Below are 24,921 nucleotides of genomic sequence, written 5' to 3'. Positions count from 1 at the left end.
TCTCCAGTCCTTTACGCGATCAGTTAAGGATACCATAATATAGACGGCGTTGTTTCCATTCACTCTCATTCCTTCCGTTTTGTTATTAACAGGTGATCTCGCCACTTATCATCATTTCATTGTTACGCAGAAAGTCAAAAATTTTGGCTGTACCTAAGCATAACACTAAATCTTCCTCCATCTCTTTCTTCATTTCAGTCTTACAGTTGAGGATAAATAACCACAAGCCTCCATTTAAACCGCAACAATGTCACATTGAAGAGAAGATTAAAGCTTCAACTGTTATTATCGATATAACTTCCCTTTATGCATGTAGAAGCCATGCTGTCTCCTTCTTAATCAAAAGCGATCCAGTGTTTCTCTTACATTGTCAGCACTGCCCATGCTTTCCGTATCCGTATGTATTTCCATTTTTTTCTGATTCCATCTTCTAACTTTATACGTTTCTTCCTCAGTTCTACCGAGACCAGTGATCATCTTCTCCATATTTGATCCCATTGTATGGCTGCCATGCATTATTACTCCCAGTCAACGGGAACATCACTTTATGACAACACTTCTTAAGACAAAATTAGTGAGACTAGCACTGCTGTAATATCGTATATTCATAATTATGCGTATTAATATATACAGCTCATGTATTGGAACGATATTTATCTACTTAAATATCTGATAACTCTTATCTTTTGATTTGAAATAAATAAATAAGTTGAATATTCTACTTGGCAATTTACTATCTACGTCGAAACGGTGGTAAAGATTTTGCTTGCAGGAAGTACAACCAATTTTTTTTAATCTTCAATTAGACGAGTACTTGGATAAAACTGTTTCTTGGGGTACATTTAATGCCGTAAAGGTATTTCGCAAAAGACTTGAGGAGTGGTAGGACGAGGAAAACTTACCACTCTCTCGGCATTTACGATGCACATGCAACAAAATGACGATCAGTCATACGCTGCTATTGGGACCCAAAAATTTCTACGCATGATAGCTATCTAAAAGGAAAATTCATGAAAACCTTTACAAGCCACACATATAAGGCTGCTCCATTCGCACTACCGCTCTATAGAGCAGCGAGACGGCTCTATTTCTTTGGCACCTTCGGATCGTGGGCGTTGGAACGCTTACGACTAGAAAAGACGACATACAGTGACAGATGGCCCTCCCAGTAAGGGCGTATCGTCACGTGACGCACGGTGAGCCGCATAGTATTCTGTCGGAGAACGTTGTGACGTAAATTAAAGAAAAAAATTTCTTTTTAATTTGTTATCAAGAAATATACAGCGCGGCCGGAAACAGTTTGAAAAGCAGGGTATATTATGTTGAAAAGTAACTGTTAAGGAAAAAATCGGTAATTTGCGCCGTATCCGATTTAATTAGGATTTAAATTAACCATAAATGTTGTTCACGCGTAAATTCAAGCTGCCTGCCGGAAAGAGTGTCACAAAATGTGTTTTTCTTTTGGTTTCCTCGAACTGAACAAGTGTGGGTTTTGCCCAACAGGTTTAAATTCATAATTTACGAAACAGGCACATTTTAACTGGTAATGAGGATTTCAAAAAATGGTAATCCATGGACCCAATTTGACCAGTGCGTTATCGCAGTTCACCTCGTGCAAGTGCTTGAATTTGTGCGCGGAACGACCATTTGGCTAACGCCAATGTTAACTGGATCGGAAGCGGTGCAAAGCATTTCTCTCTTAACAATTATTTCTCAACACAGCCTCTGCTGCGACACTCTCACGAGCTGTCCAGACTGTTTCTGATCACCCTGTATATTTTGTTTTCCAATTCCTGATGTGGAAATCAAATATTAATCAAAATTGTCCACTGTTAAATGAAAAAGTGGAGTATAATCAATTTAAACAAGATTACAGCGTGGTAAAAAAATTGAAAGTAAGAAGAGAAAATGATATGAAGGTAAGTAAAGCTTTGGATAAGAATATGGAAACATCGCGCCAAATGCTTGTTTGAAAATAAATGCAGATACTAGCCAAGCCTGGCGGTTACGCAGTTTTATTTGGCCACCAGCTACAATTGTGAAATATCTTTAATACATTGCCATTGTCAAATGTGTTTAGAACAGTGTTCTGTGTATTTGTGAGTGCATTATGTCTCACTTACGTGATTTCGAACGTTGGCAAATAGTTGCTGCTAGTATGACGGGTTCTTTTGTAATCATGGTATCCGAAGTGTTCGTTGTTTCACGAGGGGCTGATCGAAGATTTGCACTGCTTACAGCGAAAGTGGAAAAACATTATGCGCTAAAACGCACCGCGTGCGAAAGTATGTGCTGAGTAACCATGACAGACCATTATTGTGGAGGAGTATGACGAGAGATAAGAAAAAGCCAACTTCTAAGTCCAGTGCAGAATTGAATGTCGTCCTCGCGAACCCTGTAAGCACTAAAACAACACTAAGGGAGTTCAAGGAGTAGGGAACTGCAGCGCGAGCAATTAGTCGAAACCTACGCAGCAGTGATGAAAATCACCGTAACAGGTAAATGTAGTGCGGAAGTTATAAAAGTATAGCCCGCATCTCGTGGTCGTGCGATAGCGTTCTCGCTTCCCACGCCCGGGTTCCCGGGTTCGATTCCAGGCGGGGTCAGGGATTTTCTCTGCCTCGTGATGGCTGGGTGTTGTGTGCTGTCCTTAGGTTAGTTAGGTTTAAGTAGTTCTAAGTTCTAGGGGACTTATGACCACAGCAGTTGAGTCCCATAGTGCTCAGAGCCATTTGAACAATTTTTTATAAAATTATGGAGCAATGGAAGAAAGTCATTAGGTGGAAGGGTCTCGTTTCACACTGTTTCCAACTTCTAGCCGAATTTACGCACCTAGGGAGAAACATGACAAGGTATCTGGACACTCATGTCGTGGCTTACGTGACCCGTAGTGTAGGGGTAGCGTCGTTGATCAGTAATCGAAACGTCCTCGGCCCCGGGTTCGAACCCCACCACTGTTCGAACCACACCATTGCTTAAAGTGTGAATAAAAATCATCAGCAAAGACGGCCGAAGAATTCTAGCGTAAGAAGTCACCCTCATTCTGCCAACAGCCTTGTCAAAGAGGGTGAAGGGGCAGGCAGAGGTTCTGGGCACTCCCTTGCATTTGGGGTAGAAACTGCACCTAAGAGCGGAAGAATCAGCACTGATCAACGGCATGTGGACACAGAAGGCAATGGAAACCACTGCATTAAAGACACAAATGTGGCCTGTGATTACAAAAGTATCATGATGATTTCTCCATTGGCAAAAGATTCCTGACTAGTCCCACGTTAGGATCACCGGGAGGCGAGTGCCAAGTGGGAAGTGACTGTGAGACAATGACTGAATAAACAACGAATGGATAATGTTCTACGAGTCGGGGAGTGGATTTTCAGACGTTCGAAGTGGCAGGGACGCTAGAAAATCTGAAAAGGAAAATGCTGAGGCTCAATATAGATATAGTGGGGGTCAGCGAAGTGAAATGGGAAGAAGAAAAGGGTTTCTGGTCAGATGAGTACAGGTAAATGTCAACTTCAACAGAAAATACTACAATTGGAGTACGATTCATAATGAATAGGAAAGTAGAGCAGACAGTGAGTTACTGTGAACAGTTCAGTAATAGGGTTGTTCTCATCAGAATCGACGGCAAGCCAAACCGACAAAGTCGGTTCAGGTATACGTGCCAGCGCTGCAAGCAGGTAAAGAGATAGAGAAAATATATGATGATATTGAGTGGGTAATTCAGTACGTAACGGGAGACGACGCAAAACGCAGTTTAGTAACGACGAAGAGCTGTTGTAGTCTTCAGCCCGAAGACTGGTTTAACGTAACTCTCCATGCTACTCTATCTAGTGCAAGCTACGTCAACTCTGAATAACTACTTAAACTTTTGCATATGCTTGCTGTATTCATCTCTTGGTCTCCCTCTACGATGTTTACCCTCCATACTTACTTCCAATACCAAATTGGTGATCCATTGATGTCTCAAAATGTGTCCTATCAACCAAACTCTTCCTTTAATCAAGTTGTACCACGAACTTCTTTTCTCCCCAGCTCTATTCAGAACCTCCTCATTAGTTACGTGATCTACCCACCGAATCTTCAGCATTCTTCTGTAGCACCACATTTCAAAAGTGTCTATTACCTACTTGTCTACACGGTGTATCGTCCATATTTCAATTCTGTACATGGCTACACTCCAGCACAATATCTTCAGAACCCTTCCTAACACTTAAGTCTACATTATATATTAATAAATTTCTCTTCTTCGGAAACGCTCTTTTTGCCGTTGCCAGTATAAATTTTATATCATTTTTTCATCGGCTGTCATCGGTTATTTTCTTGCCTCATCTAATATTTATAGACTACAATCCATCATCCTAGTTTTGCTTTCGTTCTTGATCCTGTTATACCCTAAATTTCCAGACACTGACCAATCTGTTAAAGTGCTCTTCCAAGTCCTTTCCTGTAACGGACAGAAATATCATTTGCAGTGTACATAGATTGTGTATCTTATTCCTGAACTTGAATTCTACTCCAGTGTTTTCATTGATTCCCTTTAATACTTGCTCAGACTGAGTAGCATTGGGAATAGCCTACAATCCTGTCTCACTCCCTTCTCAACCGATTCTTATATCTCATGCCCGTCGACTCATAACTACCGTGTGGCTTCTGTACAAGGTGTAAATAGCCTTTTGCTCGCCGTATTTTGCGCTTGATACCTTCAAAATTTCAAAAAGAGTATTCCAGTCAATATTGTCCATAGCTTTCTCTAAGTTTACAAATGCTAGAAACATAGGTTTCCCTTTCCTTAACCTGTCTTCTAAGAAAATTCCTACATTTCTTCATAATCCAAGCTGTTCTTCCCCGAGGTCAGCTTCTAAGAGTTTTAACATTCTTCTGTAAAGAATTCACGTTAGTATTTTGCAACCGCGACTTATTAAAGTGATAGTTTCGTATTTTTCACACCTGTCAGCAATTTCTTTCTTTGGAATTGCAATAATTACATGAAGAATAGCCTAACTTGTAAGCGATTAGCCAGTAAGAATCAATGCGTAAGGAAGTGGGATATGGACTATTAGGGAATGAAGAGATACGCCTGAAGTTGTCTGAGGCTATACATACTGTGATAATCAGTAGTTCAGTAGGTAGGTCTGTTGAAGACGAATGGATATCTCTAAAAGGACAATCACAGAAATTGGAATGAAAAAATTAGGTACATGAAAATAACTACAAAGGAACAATGGGTAACAATACAAATACTTCAGTTGATCAATGAATAAAGGAAGTACAAAAATGTTCACGAAAATTAAGGAACACAGAAATGCAGGGCACTTAAGAATGAAATAAATACGAACTGCAGGGAAGCTAAGGCGAAATGTCTACATGATAAACGTGAAGATCGATACAGAAATACTTGTCGGAAGGACTGACTTACTATACAGATAAGTAAAAACAACCTTCTCTGAAATTAAAAGCAATAACGGTAACATAAAAAGGCGCACTGAGAATTGCACTATTAAATGCAGAGGAGAGAGCGGATAGATCGACAGAGTACATTGAGGGCCTCCAGGAGGTGGAAGACGCGTCTTGGTGAATAAACTGGAGGGAGTGGAAAGGGGATACATGGGTATGCTGGTTTAGAAACAGAATTTAAAAGAGCTTTGGAGGACTTAAGATCAAATAAGGCAGAAGTGCTAGATAGTATTCCATTAGAATTTCTAAACTTCAAATGGTTCAAATGGCTCTGAACACTATGGGACAACTTCTCAGGTCATCAGTCCCCTAGAACTTAGAACTACTTAAATCTAACTAACCGAAGGGCATCACACACATCCAAGCCCGAGGCAGGATTCGACCCTGCGACCGTAGCGGTCGCGCGGTTCCAGACTGTAGCGCCTAGAACCGCACGGCCACCCAGGCCGGAAATTTCTAAACTCATTGCGAGAAGTGGCAAGAAAAAGACTATTCATGTTTATTTGTACAATGTAAGAGGCGGGCTAAATACCATCACACTTTCGGGAAAAAATCATACACACAATTTCCATGATGGCAAACGGCTGACGAATGAAAGTATTATCGCAAAATCAGCTGAACAGTTCATGTATCCAAGTTGCTCATAAGAATATTGTGCAGAAGAATGGGAAAGATAACTCAGGATCTGTTAGATGATGATCAGTTTGTCTTTAGGAAAGTTAAACGTACCAGAGGGGCAATATTGACGTTGCGAAGCAAGACTAACGAAAAATAAATGCACGTTCATGGGATTTGTCGACCTGGAGAAAGCATTAGGCCATTTCAAATGGTTCTTAATGTTCGAAATTCTGAGAAAAAATAGCGGTAAGCTAAAGCGAAAGACGAGTAATGTACAATCTGAAAAAGAACCAAGAGGGAACAATAGAGTGGAAGACTGAGAATGAAGTGGTCGGATTAAAAATAGTATAAGAAAGGGACGCAGACTTTCGCACCTACTAACAAATCCATACATGAAAGAAGCAATGACGGATACGAAAGAAAAGTTCAAGGGTTGGATTAAAATTCAACGTAAAAGGATTCAACGTTAAGCTTCACTGATGACGATGGTGTCGTGATTGAAAGTGAAGAAGAATTACAGGATGTGCTGAACAGAATGATCAGTCTAATGAATAGAGAATATGGTTTGAAAGTAATTCTGACGAAAGTAATGATAAGTAATAGAAATGTGAACTGCAAGAAACTTATCAGGATTAATGGTGTGAAGTACATGAAGTTAAGAAATTCTCATAATTTTGCAGAAAAATAACAAGTGACGGACAGAGCAAGGAGTACATAAAAAAAAAAGACTAGCACTGGATTCCTGGTCAAGAAAACTCTACTAGTATCAAACATAGGCCCTAATTTGAGGAAGAAAATTCTAAGAATGTACATCTGGGGCATAACTTGTGTGGCAATGCAACATGGACTGTGGGAAAAACAGAAGAGAAGAGAATCGAAGCATTTGAAATGTGGTACTACAGACGAATGTTGAAAATTAGGTGAACTGGGAGAGTAAGGAATGAGGAGGTTCTGTGCTGAATCGGAGAGGAAAGATATGTATGGAAAACACTGACTAGGAAAAGGGGCAGGATGATAGGACATCTGTTAAGACGTCAGGGTATGACTTCCATGGTGCTAGAGGGAGCGGTAGAGAGAAAACACTGTAGAGAGAGACAGAAATTGGAACAGATAGATCAAATAATCGAAGATGTAGGTTGCAAGTGCTACTCTGAGATGAAGAACTTAGCACAGGAGAGGAATTCTTGGCGGTCCGCATCAAACCAGTCAGGAGGTTGATAACTCAAAAAGTCAGTGGTATTATATGGAGCCCATGGCTTCTCAGTAAGGTCGTATGTTGTTGGCTGTGTCCAAGGAGACAGGGCCGCTTTTCATACAGTTCGTATCGTTGGGGACTAGTTTTGTGAGGACGAGGATAAATTGTTGCATCTCCTCTGGCTCACAGTCACCAGATCTCAGTGTTATTTAACCTTTGTTGTCTACATCGGAGAGAAGTTGGTGTGATCGAAATCCACATCCATAATCGTTACATATACTTGCCACTACATTCTAGCAAGAATAAATCACACAGGATCAATATTTATCCATTCCGAGATTGCTGCAAGCTGTTTTGAATGTCAGAGGGTTTCCTTCGCCGTATTAGACATGGTAATGTGTTGTGATTTTAGTGTTTCCATACTTTTTCTGCTTATCTTACTTGGTTGCAAAATGCTTTTCTCCACTACTCGATGAAGAGACTTGTTTTCGGTTTATTTTTACAGTAAAGTACACATACTGTCGTAATTAGTGACTCCTAAATGCACTAGTATCAACATACATTTTAATACGTACGAAACTAATTTCAAAATTTTGTTTTTTATACTAAGAGCACTCTAGGCCATTTACCCATCTGTGTGCTTCTTTTGGTGCCCAACATCCGGATCTGTTCAGCTGCCATAAACACCAAAACTAAACAATAGCTTGTTATACTATTTCTAAGTCAAAAATACTTAGCTATCATTTTCGTGGAAAATACGAAAATGACTCATACCTTTTGCCATGACGCAGTCCAGTAGGAATTAAAACTACAAGATCTTACTTAACTTGGTTTGGCTGACTTTCTACAAGTAGCAAGGGTTTCGGAAATAGCTTTTTGCTGTAATTTTATGATGATTTAGCTTTAACTTCAGTGCATATTACTGCATATCAAGTTTCGTGAAATATTCATGCCTGCCTACAGTTGGATTGGATTGGATTAGGTGCTGATTGTGTACAAGTTCCACTGGAGATCAATGAGCTACGCCTTGAACATACGATAACGGATTATAGATTTAGCTACTGATCCGCCCATTTTTGAATAGACAGGTTAAAAGAGCAAGAGCATATGTCGTATGTTCTGTTCTGTGTGTATGGAACCAGCGACCCCGATTAGTAGATTTCTTTGAGAATGATATCAGTAAATCCGTATTCCACCGCGTGATTCTCAGACGTTCAAGTCTGGTGTATGGTAACTGTATGGTAATGAAGAGCCCTAGATGTGCCTTGGATTTTCGCCGACTACATTGTTTCCTCTCTCCCATTACTTTCCTGACTAGAGTACAATGGCAACGTTTCCAATCCAGTGCAAATGTAAGTCCTATGGAATGCGAGTAATTAACCAATGTAAGCAGTTAGTTTCGAATATATGAAGAGTATACGTACAGAGCGATTTGAAATGGAAATTGATGCTAGTACTGTAGAGCAATGAGTCGCATGTCAACACAAGCACCGAAGTCAACATTACCTTCCTTCAATTGGGCCAACTGGCGGTGAATCGAGGAAGTACAGTACATACTGATGAAACTGAAATGAGCTATAACATGGAAATTAAGCGTTTCCGGACACATGTCCACATAACATATTTTCTTTCTTTGTGTGTGAAGAATGTTTCCTGAAAGTTTGGCCGTACCTTTTTGTAATACCCTGTATATCAGCATCTACATCTACATGGATACTCTGGAAATCACACTTAAGTGCCTGGCAGATGGTTCATTTAATAAGCATGAAAGCATCACCGAGATGATCAACCAACTACAGCAGTAGACACTGGAGAGAGGCGGTCTGCATCACAATGTGGTTCACTGTTAAAGTTTCGAGAGACTGTGTTCCGAGCAAAGAACTCAACTACATTGGTTCCTCCTCCCTTTATCTCACCTAAAGCACATGAAAATAAAGTCAGAGAGTTCGGAATCCACATGGTGGCTTGCCAGCAATCGTTCTCCACGCAAAACTTTCTCGACTTCAACGGTAAGATGGGAAAGTGACAGTGGTACGCAAAGTACCCTCCGCCACACACCGCAAATTTGCTTTCGGAGTAAACTTTTTTTCTTTCTTTATTGTGATTTCATTCCCCTGCCCCATATGGGCAGGGGAGAGCTGTCAGCGGCACAATCCGCCGCTCTTCAGCTGAGTGGCTTTGAGCACTATGGGACTTAACATCTATGGTCATCAGTCCCCTAGAACTTAGAACTATTTAAACCTAACTAACCTAAGGACATCACACAACACCCAGTCATCACGAGGCAGAGAAAATCTTCAGCTGAGTGACATGACAACTAAAACAACAATAAAATGATACGTACATAAGGAGAGAAAAAAGGGGAACATAAAACAGAGTAAGGAGAGAAAATGGAGGTAAAAATAGATGGAGACGTTCATGGGGGACAGTTAAAAAAGTCACCAGAAAGTTAAAAAACACAGTTGGCGATTCTTAAAACACAGAGAAGACACTGAAAGCGCATGCACAGATTAAAGGTCGGCCACAGTATTAAAAACACTTTGGAACAACACACTTAAAACCCACTTGCAGCACACACGACGAAGAAGAAGACTGCCAGGTGGGACCTGCCGAGGGAAAGGTCAGAGAGGATGGAAAAGAAGGGAAGAGCATGGGGCAGCTGGGGAAGCGGTGGGATGAAGAGAGGAGGGGCATCAGTGGGTTCACGAAGAGGCAGGAGACACGTGGGGCGGGAGAGGAAGAGGGAAGACAGGGCAGGAGGGAGCGCAGAGACACTGAAAGGAGGCACAAGAGATGGAGGGGGAGTAGGAGGGGGAAGCCGCTCAGGAGGAGGGAGGGGGAGGAGAGGGAGCCCTGAGGAGGAGGCAGGAAGATGGGGTTAGAGTTGGTAGGAAGGGTAGATGTCAGGGCGAAGCTCATCATCTGGGAGGGGCAGATGGTGGAAGTTGTGTTGGGAAAGGAGATGGAGGGTGTGGAGATGGAGAGAGGGTGGGACACAACGGTAAAGGTGCGGCAACTGGTTAGGGGTGGAGAGGAAGGGAGACACCAGGGGGTGAGGGGGATCAAGGCGGCAGACAATATATAATGTGCGGATGTGTTCAAGGAAAAGGAGAAGGTGGGGGAAGGGGATGAGGTCAGAGAGGATGCGCGTGGGGGACGGAAGGCGGATGTGGGAGGCGAGGGGGAGCGCATGGCGTTCGAGGATTTGGAGGGCTTTATAGAACAGGGGAGGGGCGGAAATCCAAGCGACTCTGGCATAACAAAGGATGGGGTGGTTCAAGGATTTGTAGGTGTGAAGGATGGTGGAAGGAGCAGACTCCACGTCCGGCCGGACAGGAGTTTCAGGAGGTGGAGGCGGTTGTGAGCTTTGTTTTGGATGGTAAGTAGATGGGGAATCCAGGTGAGATGGCGGTCGAGTGTGAGGCCAAGGTATTTTAGGGTAGAAGTGAGGTGGATACAATGGCCATAAATGGTGAGGCAGATATCATGGAGGCGGAAGGGTGGAGTACAACAGTAGATATGGTATTTGTAGGGAAAAGGTTTTCACTGACTCGTGGTACTCACTGCAACTACTTCGTCCCCAGACAATAGTGTCCTGATCAGCCCCGTCTTCGTTTCACGTTACGTAGCTTCTGGGAAAAATACAGGGTGGTCCTTTGATAGTGACTGGGCCAAATATCTCACGAAATAAGCATCAGACGAAAAAACTATAAAGAACGAAACTCGTCTAGCTTGAAGGGGGAAACCAGATGACGCTATGGTTGGCCCACTAGATGGCGCTGCCATAGGTCAAACGGATATCAAGTGCGTTTTTTTTTTAAATAGGAACCCTCATTTTTATTACATATTCACGTAGTACGTAAATAAATATGAATGTTTTAGTTGGACCACTTTTTTTCGCTTTGTGATAGATGGCGCTGTAATAGTCACAAACGTATAAGCACGTGGTATCACGTAACATTCCGCCAGTGCCGACGGTATTTACTTCGTGATACTTTACCCGTGTTAAAATGGACCGTTTACTAATTGCGGAAAAGGTCGATATCGTGTTGATGTATGGCTATTGTGATCAAAATGCCCAACGGGCGTGTGCTATGTATGCTGCTCGGTATCCTGGATGACATCATCCAAGTGTCCGGACCGTTCGCCGGATAGTTACGTTATTTAAGGAAACAGGAAGTGTTTAGCCACATGTGAAACGTCAACCACGACCTGCAACAAATGATGATGCCCAAGTAGGTGTTTTAGCTGCTGTCGCGGCTAATCCGCACATAAGTAGCAGATAAATTGCGCGAGAATCGCGAATCTCAAAAACGTTGGTGTTGAGAATGCTACATCAACATTTGATTGCACCCGTGCCATATTTCTATGCCCCAGGAATTGCATGGCGACGACTTTGAACGTCGTGTACGGTTCTGCCACTGGGCACAGGGCAAATTACGGGACGATGACAGATTTTTTGCACTCGTTCTATTTCTCGTCGAAGCGTCATTCACCAACAGCTGAAACGCAAACCGGCATAGTATGCACTATTGGGCAACGGAAAATCTACGTTGGCTGCGACAAGTGGACCGTCAGTGACCTTGGCGGGTTAATTTATGGTGCAGCATTTTGGGAGGAAGGATAATTGGCCCCCATTTTATCTATGGCAATCTAAATGGTGCAATGTATGCTGATTTCCTACGTAATGTTCTACCAATGTTCCTACAAGATGTTTCACTGCATGACAGAATGGCGATGTACGAGGGCTATTCCGAAAGTAAGGTCCGATAGGTCGCGAAATGGAAACCACGGTAAAAATCAAAAATGTTTTATTTGCAACAGTTAGATACACCTTGCAGCTACTTATCTCCATAGTCGCCGACCCGACTTAGACGTGTATCGTAGCGTTGTACCAACTTTCCCATACCCTCGCTATAGAAGGCAGCCGCCAGTGCTCTCCGCCAATTCTCTACGCTGGCCTACGGCTCGTTGTCTTGTGCCGAAATGTTGTCTTCATAACCAGCGGTTCATGTGACCAGAGCTGAAACTCAGAGGGAGACAATTACGGGCTGTATTGTGGGTAATCTCACATTTCCATTTGAAAACGATGCAGGAGCATCTTCATTGCCCCTGCAGAATGCGGCTGAGAATTGTCTTGAAGACGAAACAGCACGACAGTTATGTAATGTTAGCTGCATAGCTTCAGGGGAAATTTCTCACCAGGCCCCCGTACTTGGCGGCAGACACTATTTTCTAGACATCTTTACGCACTCACTGCGAGCTCAGAAATGAGAAGAGCGACGTGATGCTAACTGGGGTTATACTAGAGACACTACCCAACACATCTGTGCAAAGCTTTATCGGATTTTCATAGTCGTTTCCATTTCGTGACCGATCGGACCTTACTTTCGGAATAGCCCTCGTACTTCCAACATGATGGGATGTCCGGCACATTGTTCGCGTCCGGTTGAAGCGGTATTGAATGGCATATTGCATGACAGGTGGATTGGTTGTCCAAGCACCATAGCATGGCCCTCATGTTCACCGGATCTGACGTCCCAAGATTTCTTTTCGTGGGGAAAATTGAAGGATATTTGCTATCGTGCTCCACCGACAACGCCTGACAACATGCGTCAGCACATTGTCAATGCACGTGCGAACATTACGGAAGGCGGACTACTCGCTGTTGAGAGGAATGTCGTTAAATGTATTGCCAAATGCATGGAGGTTGACGAAAATCATTTTGAGCATTTATTGCATTAATGTGGTATTTACAGGTAATCACGCTGTAACAGCTTGCGTTCCGAGAAATTATAAGTTCACAAGGGTACAGGTATCACATTGGAACAACCGAAATAAAATATTAAAACGTACCTACGTTCTGTATTATAATTTAAAAAACCTACCAGTTACAACCTGTTCGTCTAAAAATGTGAGCATTATGTTTGTGACTATTACAGCGCCATCTATCATAAAGCGAAAAACGTGGTCCAAGTAAAACATTCATATTTCTTTACGTACTAAACGAATATGTAATAAAAATGGGGGTTCCTATTTAAAAAAAACGCAGTTGATATTCGTTTGACCTATGGCAGAGCCATCTAGCGGGCCAACCATAGCGCCATCTGGTTTCCTCCTTCAAGCTAGACAAATTTCGCTCTTTGTAGTTTTTCGTTTGACATTTCGTGAGATATTTGGCCCGGTCACTATCAATGGTTCACCCTCTATAATACTGTGTGGATGTGTTTACGTTGATGCGTTTGCAGACGTCACCAAAGTGCAATTCACGTTTGTCATCGCTGAAGCAAAATGAGAGCGGCACAGCAACGATATGGCCGATGATAAAAACTCGTTTAAGCGTGTAGTTAATCAAACAGGTAGTGAGACGTACCACGAATCGAAAGGTCACGTTACGCTCTGAATAGTATTTACCTTTGGCTAAAGGCGGTGATTGATGGCCCGACAGGCAGCGGCCTCTCTCTCTTAAGGCCAGGTTCTCATTCGAAATTGTCGGAAGTTCGACTTTTATTGCATTTTTTGAAAGGTATATACGTCTTAGAGTGTTGGGACGATAAGGTTTAGTAATCCGTGCGCTACGCAAGTTTATGCAGCCCATAGTTTGAAGTAGTGTGATCATCGACACCAAAAATTTCTAATAGTATGTAGCTTTTATGGAAACTGAATTAATAATACATACAAAAGTTTTCCCTTATCTTTAAGCAGATTTCTCTCGAGAAACGATTTTGCAAAACTGCTTGCAGCATAAAATAAAAACTATTAATCCTATTAACACTTTCATTACGGTGACCTTCAGTAGAAGTCGGAAGTGAATGTGCCGCCCAGCCGGTGGACTGCTGTAGCAGTTCCGCCTCGCGCCATACTGCTCCGCTTCAATACGCTTGACTTTTGTGGAAGCTTGAAATAAGCACCATCTAGCGGCTTTGTTCAAAGCCTGTAGTTAACAACAGTCACTAGATGCAGTTGCATTCAGTTTCAGAGCGTTGGGTTCGCTTGAGTTGCACTGCTCATTTCCCGCCTCATCACTAATCTGAAGTGAAATGTTCTCAACCTCAGTTTCTACTAGAAGTGATACGGCAGATAAGCGATATAATGTGGACGAAGCTCTCTCTCTCATACTGGGAAGTGACTTTAAAGACGAAATGAATCATGGTCCGAGTCTGACAATGAACACGGAACACCTACTGTAGCTGCTTCTACATCAGGTATACGTGCTACACAAGGCATTCCATTGACACCCCCAGACTTGGATTTGTGCACAGACACAGACAATATCAAAAACATGTGTGATTTGTATACACTACTGGACATTAAAGTTGCTACACCACGAAGATGACGTGTCACAGACGCGAAATTTCACCGACAGGAAGAAGATGCTGTGATATGCAAATGATTAGCTTTTCTGAGCATTCACACAAGGTTGGCGCCGGTGGCGACACCTACAACGTGCTGACATGAGGAAAGTTTCCAAGCGATATCTCATACACAAACAGCAGTTGATCGGCGTTGCCTGGTGAAACGTTGTTGTGATGCCTCGTGTAAGGAGGAGAAATGCGTACCATCACGTTTCGAACTTTGATAAAGGCCGGATTGTACCATATCGCGATTGCGGTTTATTGTATCGCGACATTCCTGCTCGCGTTGGTCGATATCGAATGACTGTCAGCAGAATATGGAATCGGTGGGTTCAGGAGGGTAATATGGAACGCCATGTTGGATCCCAACGGCCTCGTATCACTAGAAGTCGGGATGACAGGCATCTTATCCGCGTGGCTGTAACGGATCGTGCAGCCACGTCTCGATCCCTGAGTCAACAGATGGGGACGTTTACAAGAAACAACCATCTGCACGAACATTTCGATGACGTTTGCAGCAGCATGGACTATCTGCTCGGACACCATGGCTGCGGTTACCCTTGACGCTGCATCACAGACAGGAGTGCCTGCGATGGCGTACTCAACGACAAACCTGGGTGCACGAATGGCAAAACGTCATTTTTTCGGATGAATCCAGGTTCTGTTTCGCAGCATCATGGTGGTAGCATCCGTGTTTGACGACATCGCGGTGAACGCACATTGGAAGCGTGTATTCGTCATCGACATACTGGCTATCACCCGGCGTCATGGTATGGGGTGCCATTAATTATACGTCTCGGTCACCTCTTGTTCGCATTGACGGCACTTTGAACAGTGGACGTTACATTGCAGATGTGTTACGACCCGTGGCTCTACCCTTCATTCGCGACTGCTACGGTCGCAGGTTCGAATCCTGCCTCGGGCATGGTTGTGTGTGATGTCCTTAGGTTTGTTAGGTTTAAGTAGTTCTAAGTTCTAGGGGACTGATGACCACAGATGTTAAGTCCCATAGTGCTCAGAGCCATTTGAACCAATCTACCCTTCATTCGATCCCTGCGAAACCCTACATTTCAGCAGGATAATGCACGACCGCATGTTGCAGTCCTGTATGGGCCTTTCTGGATACATAAAATGTTCGACTGCTGCCCTGGCCAGCAAATTCTCCATATCTCTCACCAATCGAAAACGTCTGGTCAGCGGTGGCCGAGCAACTGGCTCGTCACAATACGCCAGTCACTACCGCTGCATGGGCAGATGTACCGCTACACGCCATCCAAGCTCTGTTGTTTGACTCAATGCCCTGGCGTATCAAGGCCGTTTTTACGGCGAGAGGTACTGATTTCCCAGGATCTATGCACCGAAATTGCGTGAAAACGTAATCACATGCCAGTTCTAGTATAATATATCTGTCCAATGGATAACCATTATTATCTGCATTTCTTCTTGGTGTAGCAATTTTAATATCCAGCAGTGTAAATATTTCTAATAAATATATAGTATAAAGTCCAATAATTGCGTTAACACTACGAGTGTGAAAGCAGGACAGAGTAGCGCTGCGGTGAGCGCGAAAAATGGGCCGTGCAGCGGGCACGGCCTGGCGGGACTGGCGCTCGACCACAGCGCAGGACGCAACAATCACGGCGCCTTTGATTCTCGAAACGTGAACACTTTTCTTGGGAGCTTATACCTACAATACATAAAATTTGTTGATATTAACTATTTTTTGCAAGGCCATAGAGTCAAAAACCAAAAATCGAACTCAATGTGCGAGCTGGCACCGTATCGTTACATTTAAAGTTATTTCATTGTGGTCAGGTATAAGATCCCATAATCTTGATGTAGTATCGACTGATGCTATCCATTTTTGTTTTCAAAAGACTCCTGAGGGGGCAGCCTGCGTACGTCAAACTCACAGGCCCTTGAGAATCTAAAATAAATTTCAAAGTATGGTCAATCACAGTGTTTTCATTGTCTCAAAATAATGTTTCGCCACTGTGATTAACTTTTGCCCAATTGAATGGCAACGTGGCCATAAGTTCGGTTGTGGGACTGTAAGGTTGGCTGAGGAGCAGATCCGGGACTGGGGTCATAATTTCACTCGGTGCTGGCTCGAGTGGCCTCATATGACAAACCTGTGGTTTATTTCCGCGGTACTTCCTGGTACACGAGGGGCGTGTTGGCCGTGGCGACTTTGACGGATCAGAGTGGGGCCGGCTGCAAGGAGAAAGCCGACTGTAGTTTACCGCCGTAGCAGCTTTCTTGTGGGCAGCGGCTAGCAGAGGGGAAGTCCTGCCACTGGGCGAAGATGGATCTCGCACGAAAGTCCACTTGCGTTTTCTAGCAGCTTGCCGGATTTTATTACCTTTTATCTCGTTTTTGGAACTGAGCGGTGCTGAGGCTTGCGTTGCTGTTGTTTGTTGGTTTGCACCCTCTGTTGGAGGCCGGATGGTGTCGATTAGTGGCATGGTTGCGGTTGTTTGTCTTCTTCCCGTGTTGACTGGCGCCACTCGGTTTCGCAAGTGTTGCCTGTTCGCTAGTGGCAGCAGCGGCGGTTATCGATATGTAGTAACTGTAGCCCTATCTTTGGGGTGACGCCGTTGTTTTTAGGGGTAGTCAGAATGTGCCAGTTCGGTTGGGGACTAAGGAGGAGCCAGGTCCGCGCAGTGTCAGAACACGCCGGGACCGCTGGCGGCACGCATGGACTGCCGGATGGAGAGGCTGTGGTCATGAGGGTGCACGACCTCATCGTAAAGCTTAAACCTGAGTGCATTTCAATCCTAGTAGAGGAACCTCCACCACTGTGATACCTCGCGATTCTCCAGTGACTTGGGTACGTGTTGCTGCTCGTAGTGTCGCCGAGCCGAAGAGAAGGGAAACGAGTGATTGGGGAAGGCGGATCTGATTAGCTTTCCTCGACTTCTTATTACTATTTATTGCATTCAACTTGTTACAATTTGTTAAGTTCAACCAGCGGTAATTTTTCTTGCTGGTGGCCGCTGACGCCCCAGTTACTTGCCCTGGAGGCCAGTCGGTGATTCTTCTACTCTGGTGGTAGTGATTCCTTTCTCGTTCCAGGCGCTCTAAGCACAGTATTCTGGGGACGTAGTGCAGACCGCCGGTTCCGGCTATAGCGTATTGTTCCGCCGTTGCATTTGGTGTATCTGACGTCAGGTAGCTTCAGGAAGATTATCATTAGTCATTCGTTAGGCTGACACTGGTCTCAGTTACCATCTTGTGAAGTGAATGCAACTCTTGGCTACCTATCACATCGCTCGCGAATGAGTTTGTTGCCGGACCTTCTCAGAGGTCGATTCCTGGCGCACCGTCTGTGGCCCCTTGGTCCTGGTAAAACAGGTGAATTCTAAAAGGAGGCTGATGGCCAGTAGTTCAGTGTAACGCTCCTTCACTCCACGCCTTCTGGGGTATAATCTACCTCAGTACCCTTTAAGGAACTTATGTACTGATCGTTGTGTTTTCTTATTATATTATTTATTTCAATATCTTGTAATGCCTACATTAAAGGATATATATGTCTAGTTACTAGTTCTGGTCGCCTTCTGCAATAAAACTAGCAGTGTAGTGTTCAGTAAATGTTAAGGGTTGTGTTACAAAGTTTACCATCATCTTATTTCACTCGTTTGGTGATCAGTTGTTTGTTTCTTTAATTGATCTTTACTATTGTATTTCGTGTTTTGCAGCAGGTTTATAAATTTTTTATATTATCATCAGATTAGATTAGATTAGATTAGATTAATACTAGTTCCATGGATCATGAATACGATATTTCGTAATGATGTGGAACGAGTCGAATTTTCCAATACATGACATAATTAGGTTAATTTAACAACATACTTAAGTTAATATAACAACTTTATTTTATTGTGTTTTTTGTTTTTCTTTATTTTTTATTTTTATTTTTTTAATTTAATTTAATTTTTTTAAATATTTTTTTGTTTTCTTCTTAATTTATATCTAAAAATTCCTCTATGGAGTAGAAGGAGTTGTCATTCAGAAATTCTTTTAATTTCTTCTTAAATACTTGTTGGTTATCTGTCAGACTTTTGATACTATTTGGTAAGTGACCAAAGACTTTAGTGCCAGTATAATTCACCCCTTTCTGTGCCAAAGTTAGATTTAATCTTGAATAGTGAAGATCATCCTTTCTCCTAGTATTGTAGTTATGCACACTGCTATTACTTTTGAATTGGGTTTGGTTGTTAATAACAAATTTCATAAGAGAGTATATATACTGAGAAGCTACTGTGAATATCCCTAGATCCTTAAATAAATGTCTGCAGGATGATCTTGGGTGGACTCCAGCTATTATTCTGATTACACGCTTTTGTGCAATAAATACTTTATTCCTCAGTGATGAATTACCCCAAAATATGATGCCATATGAAAGCAATGAGTGAAAATATGCGTAGTAAGCTAATTTACTAAGATGTTTATCACCAAAATTTGCAATGACCCTTATTGCATAAGTAGCTGAACTCAAACGTTTCAGCAGGTCATCAACGATTTCTTCCAATTTAATCTCTCATCAATGGACACACCTAAAAATTTGCAATATTCTACCATAGCTATATGCTTCTGATTAAGGTCTATATTTATTAATGGCGTCATACCATTCACTGTACGGAACTGTATGTACTGTGTCTTATCAAAATTCAGTGAGAGTCCGTTTACAAGGAACCACTTAGTAATTTTCTGAAAGACAGTATTGACAATTTCTTCAGTTAATTCTTGTTTGTCAGGTGTGATTACTGTACTTGTATCATCAGCAAAGAGAACTAACTTTGCCTCTTCATGAATATAGAATGGCAAGTCATTAATATATAATAAGAACAACAAAGGACCCAAGACTGACCCTTGTGGAACCCCATTCTTGATAGTTCCCCAGTTTGAGGAATGTGCTGATCTTTGCATGCTACGAGAACTACTTATTTCAACTTTCTGCACTCTTCCAGTTAGGTACGAATTAAACCATTTGTGCACTGTCCCACTCATGCCACAATACTTGAGCTTGTCTAGCAGAATTTCATGATTTACACAATCAAAAGCCTTTGAGAGATCACAAAAAATCCCAATGGGTGGTGTTCGGTTATACAGATCATTCAAAATTTGACTGGTGAAAGCATATATGGCATTTTCTGTTGAAAAACCTTTCTGGAAACCAAACTGACATTTTGTTAGTACTTCATTTTTACAGATATGTGAAGCTACTCTTGAATACATTACTTTCTCAAAAATTTTGGATAAAGCTGTTAGAAGGGAGATTGGACGGTAATTGTTGACATCAGATCTATCCCCCTTTTTATGCAAAGGTATAACAATAGCATATTTCAGTCTATCAGGGAAAATGCCCTGTTCCAGAGAGCTATTACACAGGTGGCTGAGAATCTTACTTATCTGTTGAGAACAAGCTTTTAGTATTTTGCTGGAAATGCCATCAATTCCATGTGAGTTTTTGCTTTTAAGCAAGTTTATTATTTTCCTAATTTCAGAGGGAGAAGTGGGTGAGATTTCAATTGTATCAAATTGCATAGGTATGGCCTCTTCCATTAACAGCCTAGCATCTTCTAATGAACACCTGGATCCTACTATATCCACAACATTTAGAAAATGATTATTAAAAATATTTTCAACTTCTGACTTTTTGTTCGTAAAGTTTTCATTCAATTTGATGGTAATACTGTCTTCCTCTGCTCTTGGTTGACCTGTTTCTCTTTTAATAATATTCCAAATTGTTTTAATTTTATTATCAGAGTTGCTGATTTCAGACATGATACACATACTCCTGGATTTGTTAATAACTTTTCTTAACATAACACAGTAGTTTTTATAATTTTCGATAGTTTCTGGGTCACTACTCTTTCTTGCTGTCAGATACATTTCCCTTTTCCGGTTACAAGATATTTTTATACCCTTAGTAAGCCATGGTTTGTTACAAGGTTTCTTACGAGTATATTTAACTATTTTCTTGGGGAAGCAGTTTTCAAATGCATTTACAAAAATGTCATGAAATAAATTATATTTTAAATTGGCATCAGGTTCACGGTACACCTCATCCCAGTCTAACTGCTGTAGGCTTTCCCTGAAATTTGCAATTGTTAAATCGTTGACTGGACGTACTACTTTGGAGGACTGTTTAGTATTGCTGAATGGAGCTATGTCATATATTGTAACTAGCTGTGCACCATGATCAGAAAGACCATTCTCAACAGGCTGAGCATTTATCTGTTTAAACTTATCTTGGTCTATAAAGAAGTTATCTATCAGTGAGCTGCTATCCTTTACCACCCGAGTAGGAAAATCAATAACAGGTGTCAAATTGAAAGAACCGAGTAATACTTCAAGGTCATTTTTCCTACTACCCTCTTTCAGAGAATCTACATTGAAGTCCCCACAAATAATAATTTGCTTCCCCCTGTCTGACAGATAGCACAACAAGGAGTCCAAATTTTTCAGAAATAGATGAAAATTTCCTGACTATATACAGTTACAATTATAAATGTGCCTTTATTTAATTTAAGCTCACAGGCACATGCTTCTATATGTTTCTCTACACACAACTTTTTTGTTTCTATACTTTTTGCACAATGATAACTTTTGACATATATGGCAACTCCTCCTTTCTCCATATTTTCTCTCATTACATGTGCAGAGAGCTTATATCCACTTACATTTACCTTATCCATATCAGTAACAATGTGATGCTCAGACAGGCATAGTATATCTATTTCATTCTCAGCTTCTAAATCTTCTAAACAAACCAGAAGCTCATCTACTTTATTCTTTAAACTCCCAATATTTTGATGAAATATACTTACATTATTTTTAATTATACTTTTATGAGAACCTTTCCTTATTCTAACATTTGCAGTACTCTCCTGTCTGAGTTTCTCATTGTGCTTAGGCCTAGTTCCTATACCAGTGGTCACACGGTGTTCAGAGAGGCAGATTATGTCAACTGGGTTGGGTGACTTTAATTCATCAATGCAATTACCTAGGACTGAGATACAACTTGGTGGAGATAAAATTTCTGGTGATTGGTGAAAATTTATAATTGATAGCTGTGATTGGTGATCCAATGTGCTAGAATTGTGCTGTTTAATTTCTTTCCTAAACTGAAGATTTGTTTCAATCCTGACCTCTCGTAGAACTTGACATCTTTCTGTCTTACCTATCCTAAAAAAGGTGCTGCTCCAACACCTGTAACCACTGGTATTTTACCATTCATGGCAGTGCCTCCCCCCCTTAAATTTCCTGCTATTACCCCAGCCAGTTTCCCCTTCCCTTTCCTGTTGAGATGTAGGTCGTGCCTGTTATAGTCCCACCTACTTGGCGTTTAAGGCCTTCAGCCGTGTTTCACGTCACTTGCCTTAAAATTCTAATTTGGTGTTTGTCTTTACGCAGTAAGCCTTCAAAACCTTATTTACTGCCATTCCTGGCGTCTGATGCCTTCTGCTGTGTTTTTGGCGTCTTACCTTTAATATTTCAATACCTGTAATTGTATGTTGCCGCGAGTTTTAAACAATTCATAATTTATTGCGATTCCTGGCGTGTAAGGCCTTCTGCCAGATCACAGTGGTTTGTTTTTAAAACATTATCTGCTGTATCTGTATTTCATGGTGATTTGCTAAATTGTACCTCACTGAAAACACTATTATTTACACAGTTGTTTATTCCTTCATTAATAACGTGTTGTATTTTTATTTATTATTGAATCTGGAGTTACTGGTTTAAAATAAATTGTGTGTAACTGTAAATGGCAAACAATAGTAACTGATTACGACACCGTGCACAATCGTAACCGAATTCTGCCCTCCCTTGACTACCAGGTTTCAGGGAAGTTGCCGGTGATTAACGTCTGGGGTGTGGCAAGCTGTGGCCTTGGTGCAACAAAGTTTCCTACCCGACGAAATCTTTCAATTTCTTCTGTGGTTTTACCGGACGTGTTACTGGCTGACGCAGGTCTGATTTTCTGGGGTCGGACAAGCAGGTTTTTGATAGTTAAATTGTGTACGGAGTAGCTCATCCTCACTTAGTATTTCTGGTTTTTGCAATTTTTGAAAACTGTTCTCTTTCAAACTTTGATGTTCTTCAAACAGTTGGTGAACGGATTTCCCGCTTGTGCTTTATTTGAGGGGCTGTCTAATCAGCGTAATTTCTAGGAGAAATTGGTGAATTAATTCTGCTCCCTTCAGATGTGTTGACGAAGCTGCCTTTTCTGGCACAGTATCTAGTGTTGCAGCAAGCCCTAACTGTTGTTTACACTGGAAAGCAGGTTCGAGCGTAACGGATGATTTCATTTCAATTTTTGAAAGAACTTTAATTTTATTAAGCTATTAATTTAATGTTGCTTGAATGTCCGTTCACTCATTGATTAATTGTTGAGTTTATAATTCAGCCTGTCTCTTCCACTGTAAGCGCGAGTGGACTTGCATTTATTTCAACTATTTGGGTTCAAAATTAAATTTAAGAATCTCGATGAGATGAAACGTCGTGTGGCCAGGACCTCTCGTCGGGTAGACCGGTCGCCTGGTGTAAGTGTTTTTAGTTGACGCCACTTCGGTGATTTGCGCGTCAGGGGGATGAGATGATGATGACAACATAACACCCAGTCCCTGAGCGGAGAAAATCTGCGACGTAGCCGGGAATCGAACCCGGGCCCCTTAGCACAGCATTCCCTCACGCTGACCACTCAGCTATCTTTTTTCTTTTTTTTAATCTCATTTTTCTCTATACTGTTCGTTGAATTTGTTCCGGGCGGACGTCCGATGATACCCTTTCAGGTTTTTCGTTGATCCGTTCACTCAGTTTTTTTATTACAGAAGGTAGCAAATCCCGCCCCCCCTTTTTTTGCATTTTGTTCGTTGTTGATCGCTGTGTTTGGTCGTTGCGGACGTCACATGATATCCGTCCAAGTTCGTTGTTGATCCTTTCAGTCAGTTTTTTTTATTACAGAGGCCAACCAGCTCTCTGGCCGAACATGCTAAGCTACCGTGCCGGTTAACCCTCTGACCGACCACGCTGAGCTACCGTGCCGGCGTATCATGGCGAACAGCATCTTGATAATACTTGAGTGCAAACCAAACCCTCCAGTAACAAATCTGGCAGCACACCCCTGAATTGCTTCCGAGTATTTCTTCAATCAGAACTGGTGGTGATCACAAATACTTTCCTGTATGCGGTCCACCTTATACAGAAGCTACATTCCTCTTCCAAATAAATCGAAGTCGAACATTCGTTTTCCCTACCGCCACCCGTAACGTGCTCGTACCAGTTCATATCGCCTGGCAACGTTACGCGTAGGTCTGCAGTCGAGGTGAGTGTGTCAGTGTGCCGTAGCGAGCGTACTCACCGGTGAAGTTGGTGAGCATGGTGGTGGGGATGCAGGCGGGCAGGCGCGGGTTCCACGCGCCGTTCTGGCAGCGCAGCGACGAGTTGCCCAGCAGCTTGTACAGGCCGGGCCGGCGGCAGCGCGCCGTCACCATGGCACCGTGCGGGAACACCGACTTCTCGCTCTGCGCACACAGCCAGCCACACCTTGACACACCGGCTCGCTGTCGCCACGTACTAAACACAAAAACGTATTACCCATGCCTTCTCAAGAGCCACAAGCTGCAGTTCCTGCATCAGGGTTTGGGTTGATTCGGGGAAGGAGACCAGACAGCGAGGTCATCGGTCTCATCGGATTAGGGAAGGATGGGGAAGAAACCGTCCCGGCATTTGCCTGGAGCGATTTAGGGAAATCACAGAAAACCTAAATCAGGATGGCCGGACGTGGGATTGAACCGTCATCCTCCCGAATGCGAGTCCAGTATCTCCTCTATAACGATTTATTGTATTGCTCAATTACTTACATCGACTGTTGGCACCTATTTCATGTAACGTTACAATAAATTACTCCTGTGAAATTACATTTCCAGACTAGCTTAGCGCCTGCTGCTTCTCTCGCGAAGACTATATGGGCTGTAGAGCATTTTGTTTTTATTTGATCTAATTTTTATGTTTTTCAGAAGTTGCAACACCTTCTAAGGTTTTCAAGCTAATTAAGGCCATACAAGCACGGTCTTTCCCGAATGAATTTCTGAGCGAAAAGCGATTCTGGTAGCTGGATCCCAAAGATTTTGTTAATCATGCGTTTTGCGTTCTTGTGAAGGTATTTCTATAGCAGCATAACAAGTATTTCTTTGTATCTAACCGAGAAGTGTAATACCAGTTTTCATAAATTCAGCTTACAATTTTTTTTAATGTAACGAAATATTTTCTTAAAAATTTTCATCTCCT

General features: G+C 42.3%; 1 protein-coding gene across 1 annotated transcript in view; it reads right to left on the bottom strand.

Moving 5' to 3' along the window:
- LOC126260584 (locomotion-related protein Hikaru genki-like) overlaps nt 1–24,267 on the bottom strand; it is a 205,797-nt gene extending 181,530 nt beyond the window's left edge. Inside the window, exons 1-2 of the mRNA XM_049957920.1 lie at nt 24,229–24,267; nt 23,993–24,155 (exon numbers count right to left, since the gene is read on the bottom strand). Coding sequence (XP_049813877.1) covers nt 23,993–24,155; nt 24,229–24,267 — 202 coding nt within the window. The remainder of the gene's footprint in view (nt 1–23,992; nt 24,156–24,228) is intronic.
- Nucleotides 24,268–24,921: the final 654 nt, after the last annotated feature.

Source organism: Schistocerca nitens, chromosome 5 (assembly GCF_023898315.1).
Source record: "Schistocerca nitens isolate TAMUIC-IGC-003100 chromosome 5, iqSchNite1.1, whole genome shotgun sequence".
NCBI classification, from domain to species: Eukaryota; Metazoa; Arthropoda; class Insecta; order Orthoptera; family Acrididae; genus Schistocerca; species Schistocerca nitens.
This window is presented reverse-complemented; position numbering and strand designations above follow the sequence as displayed.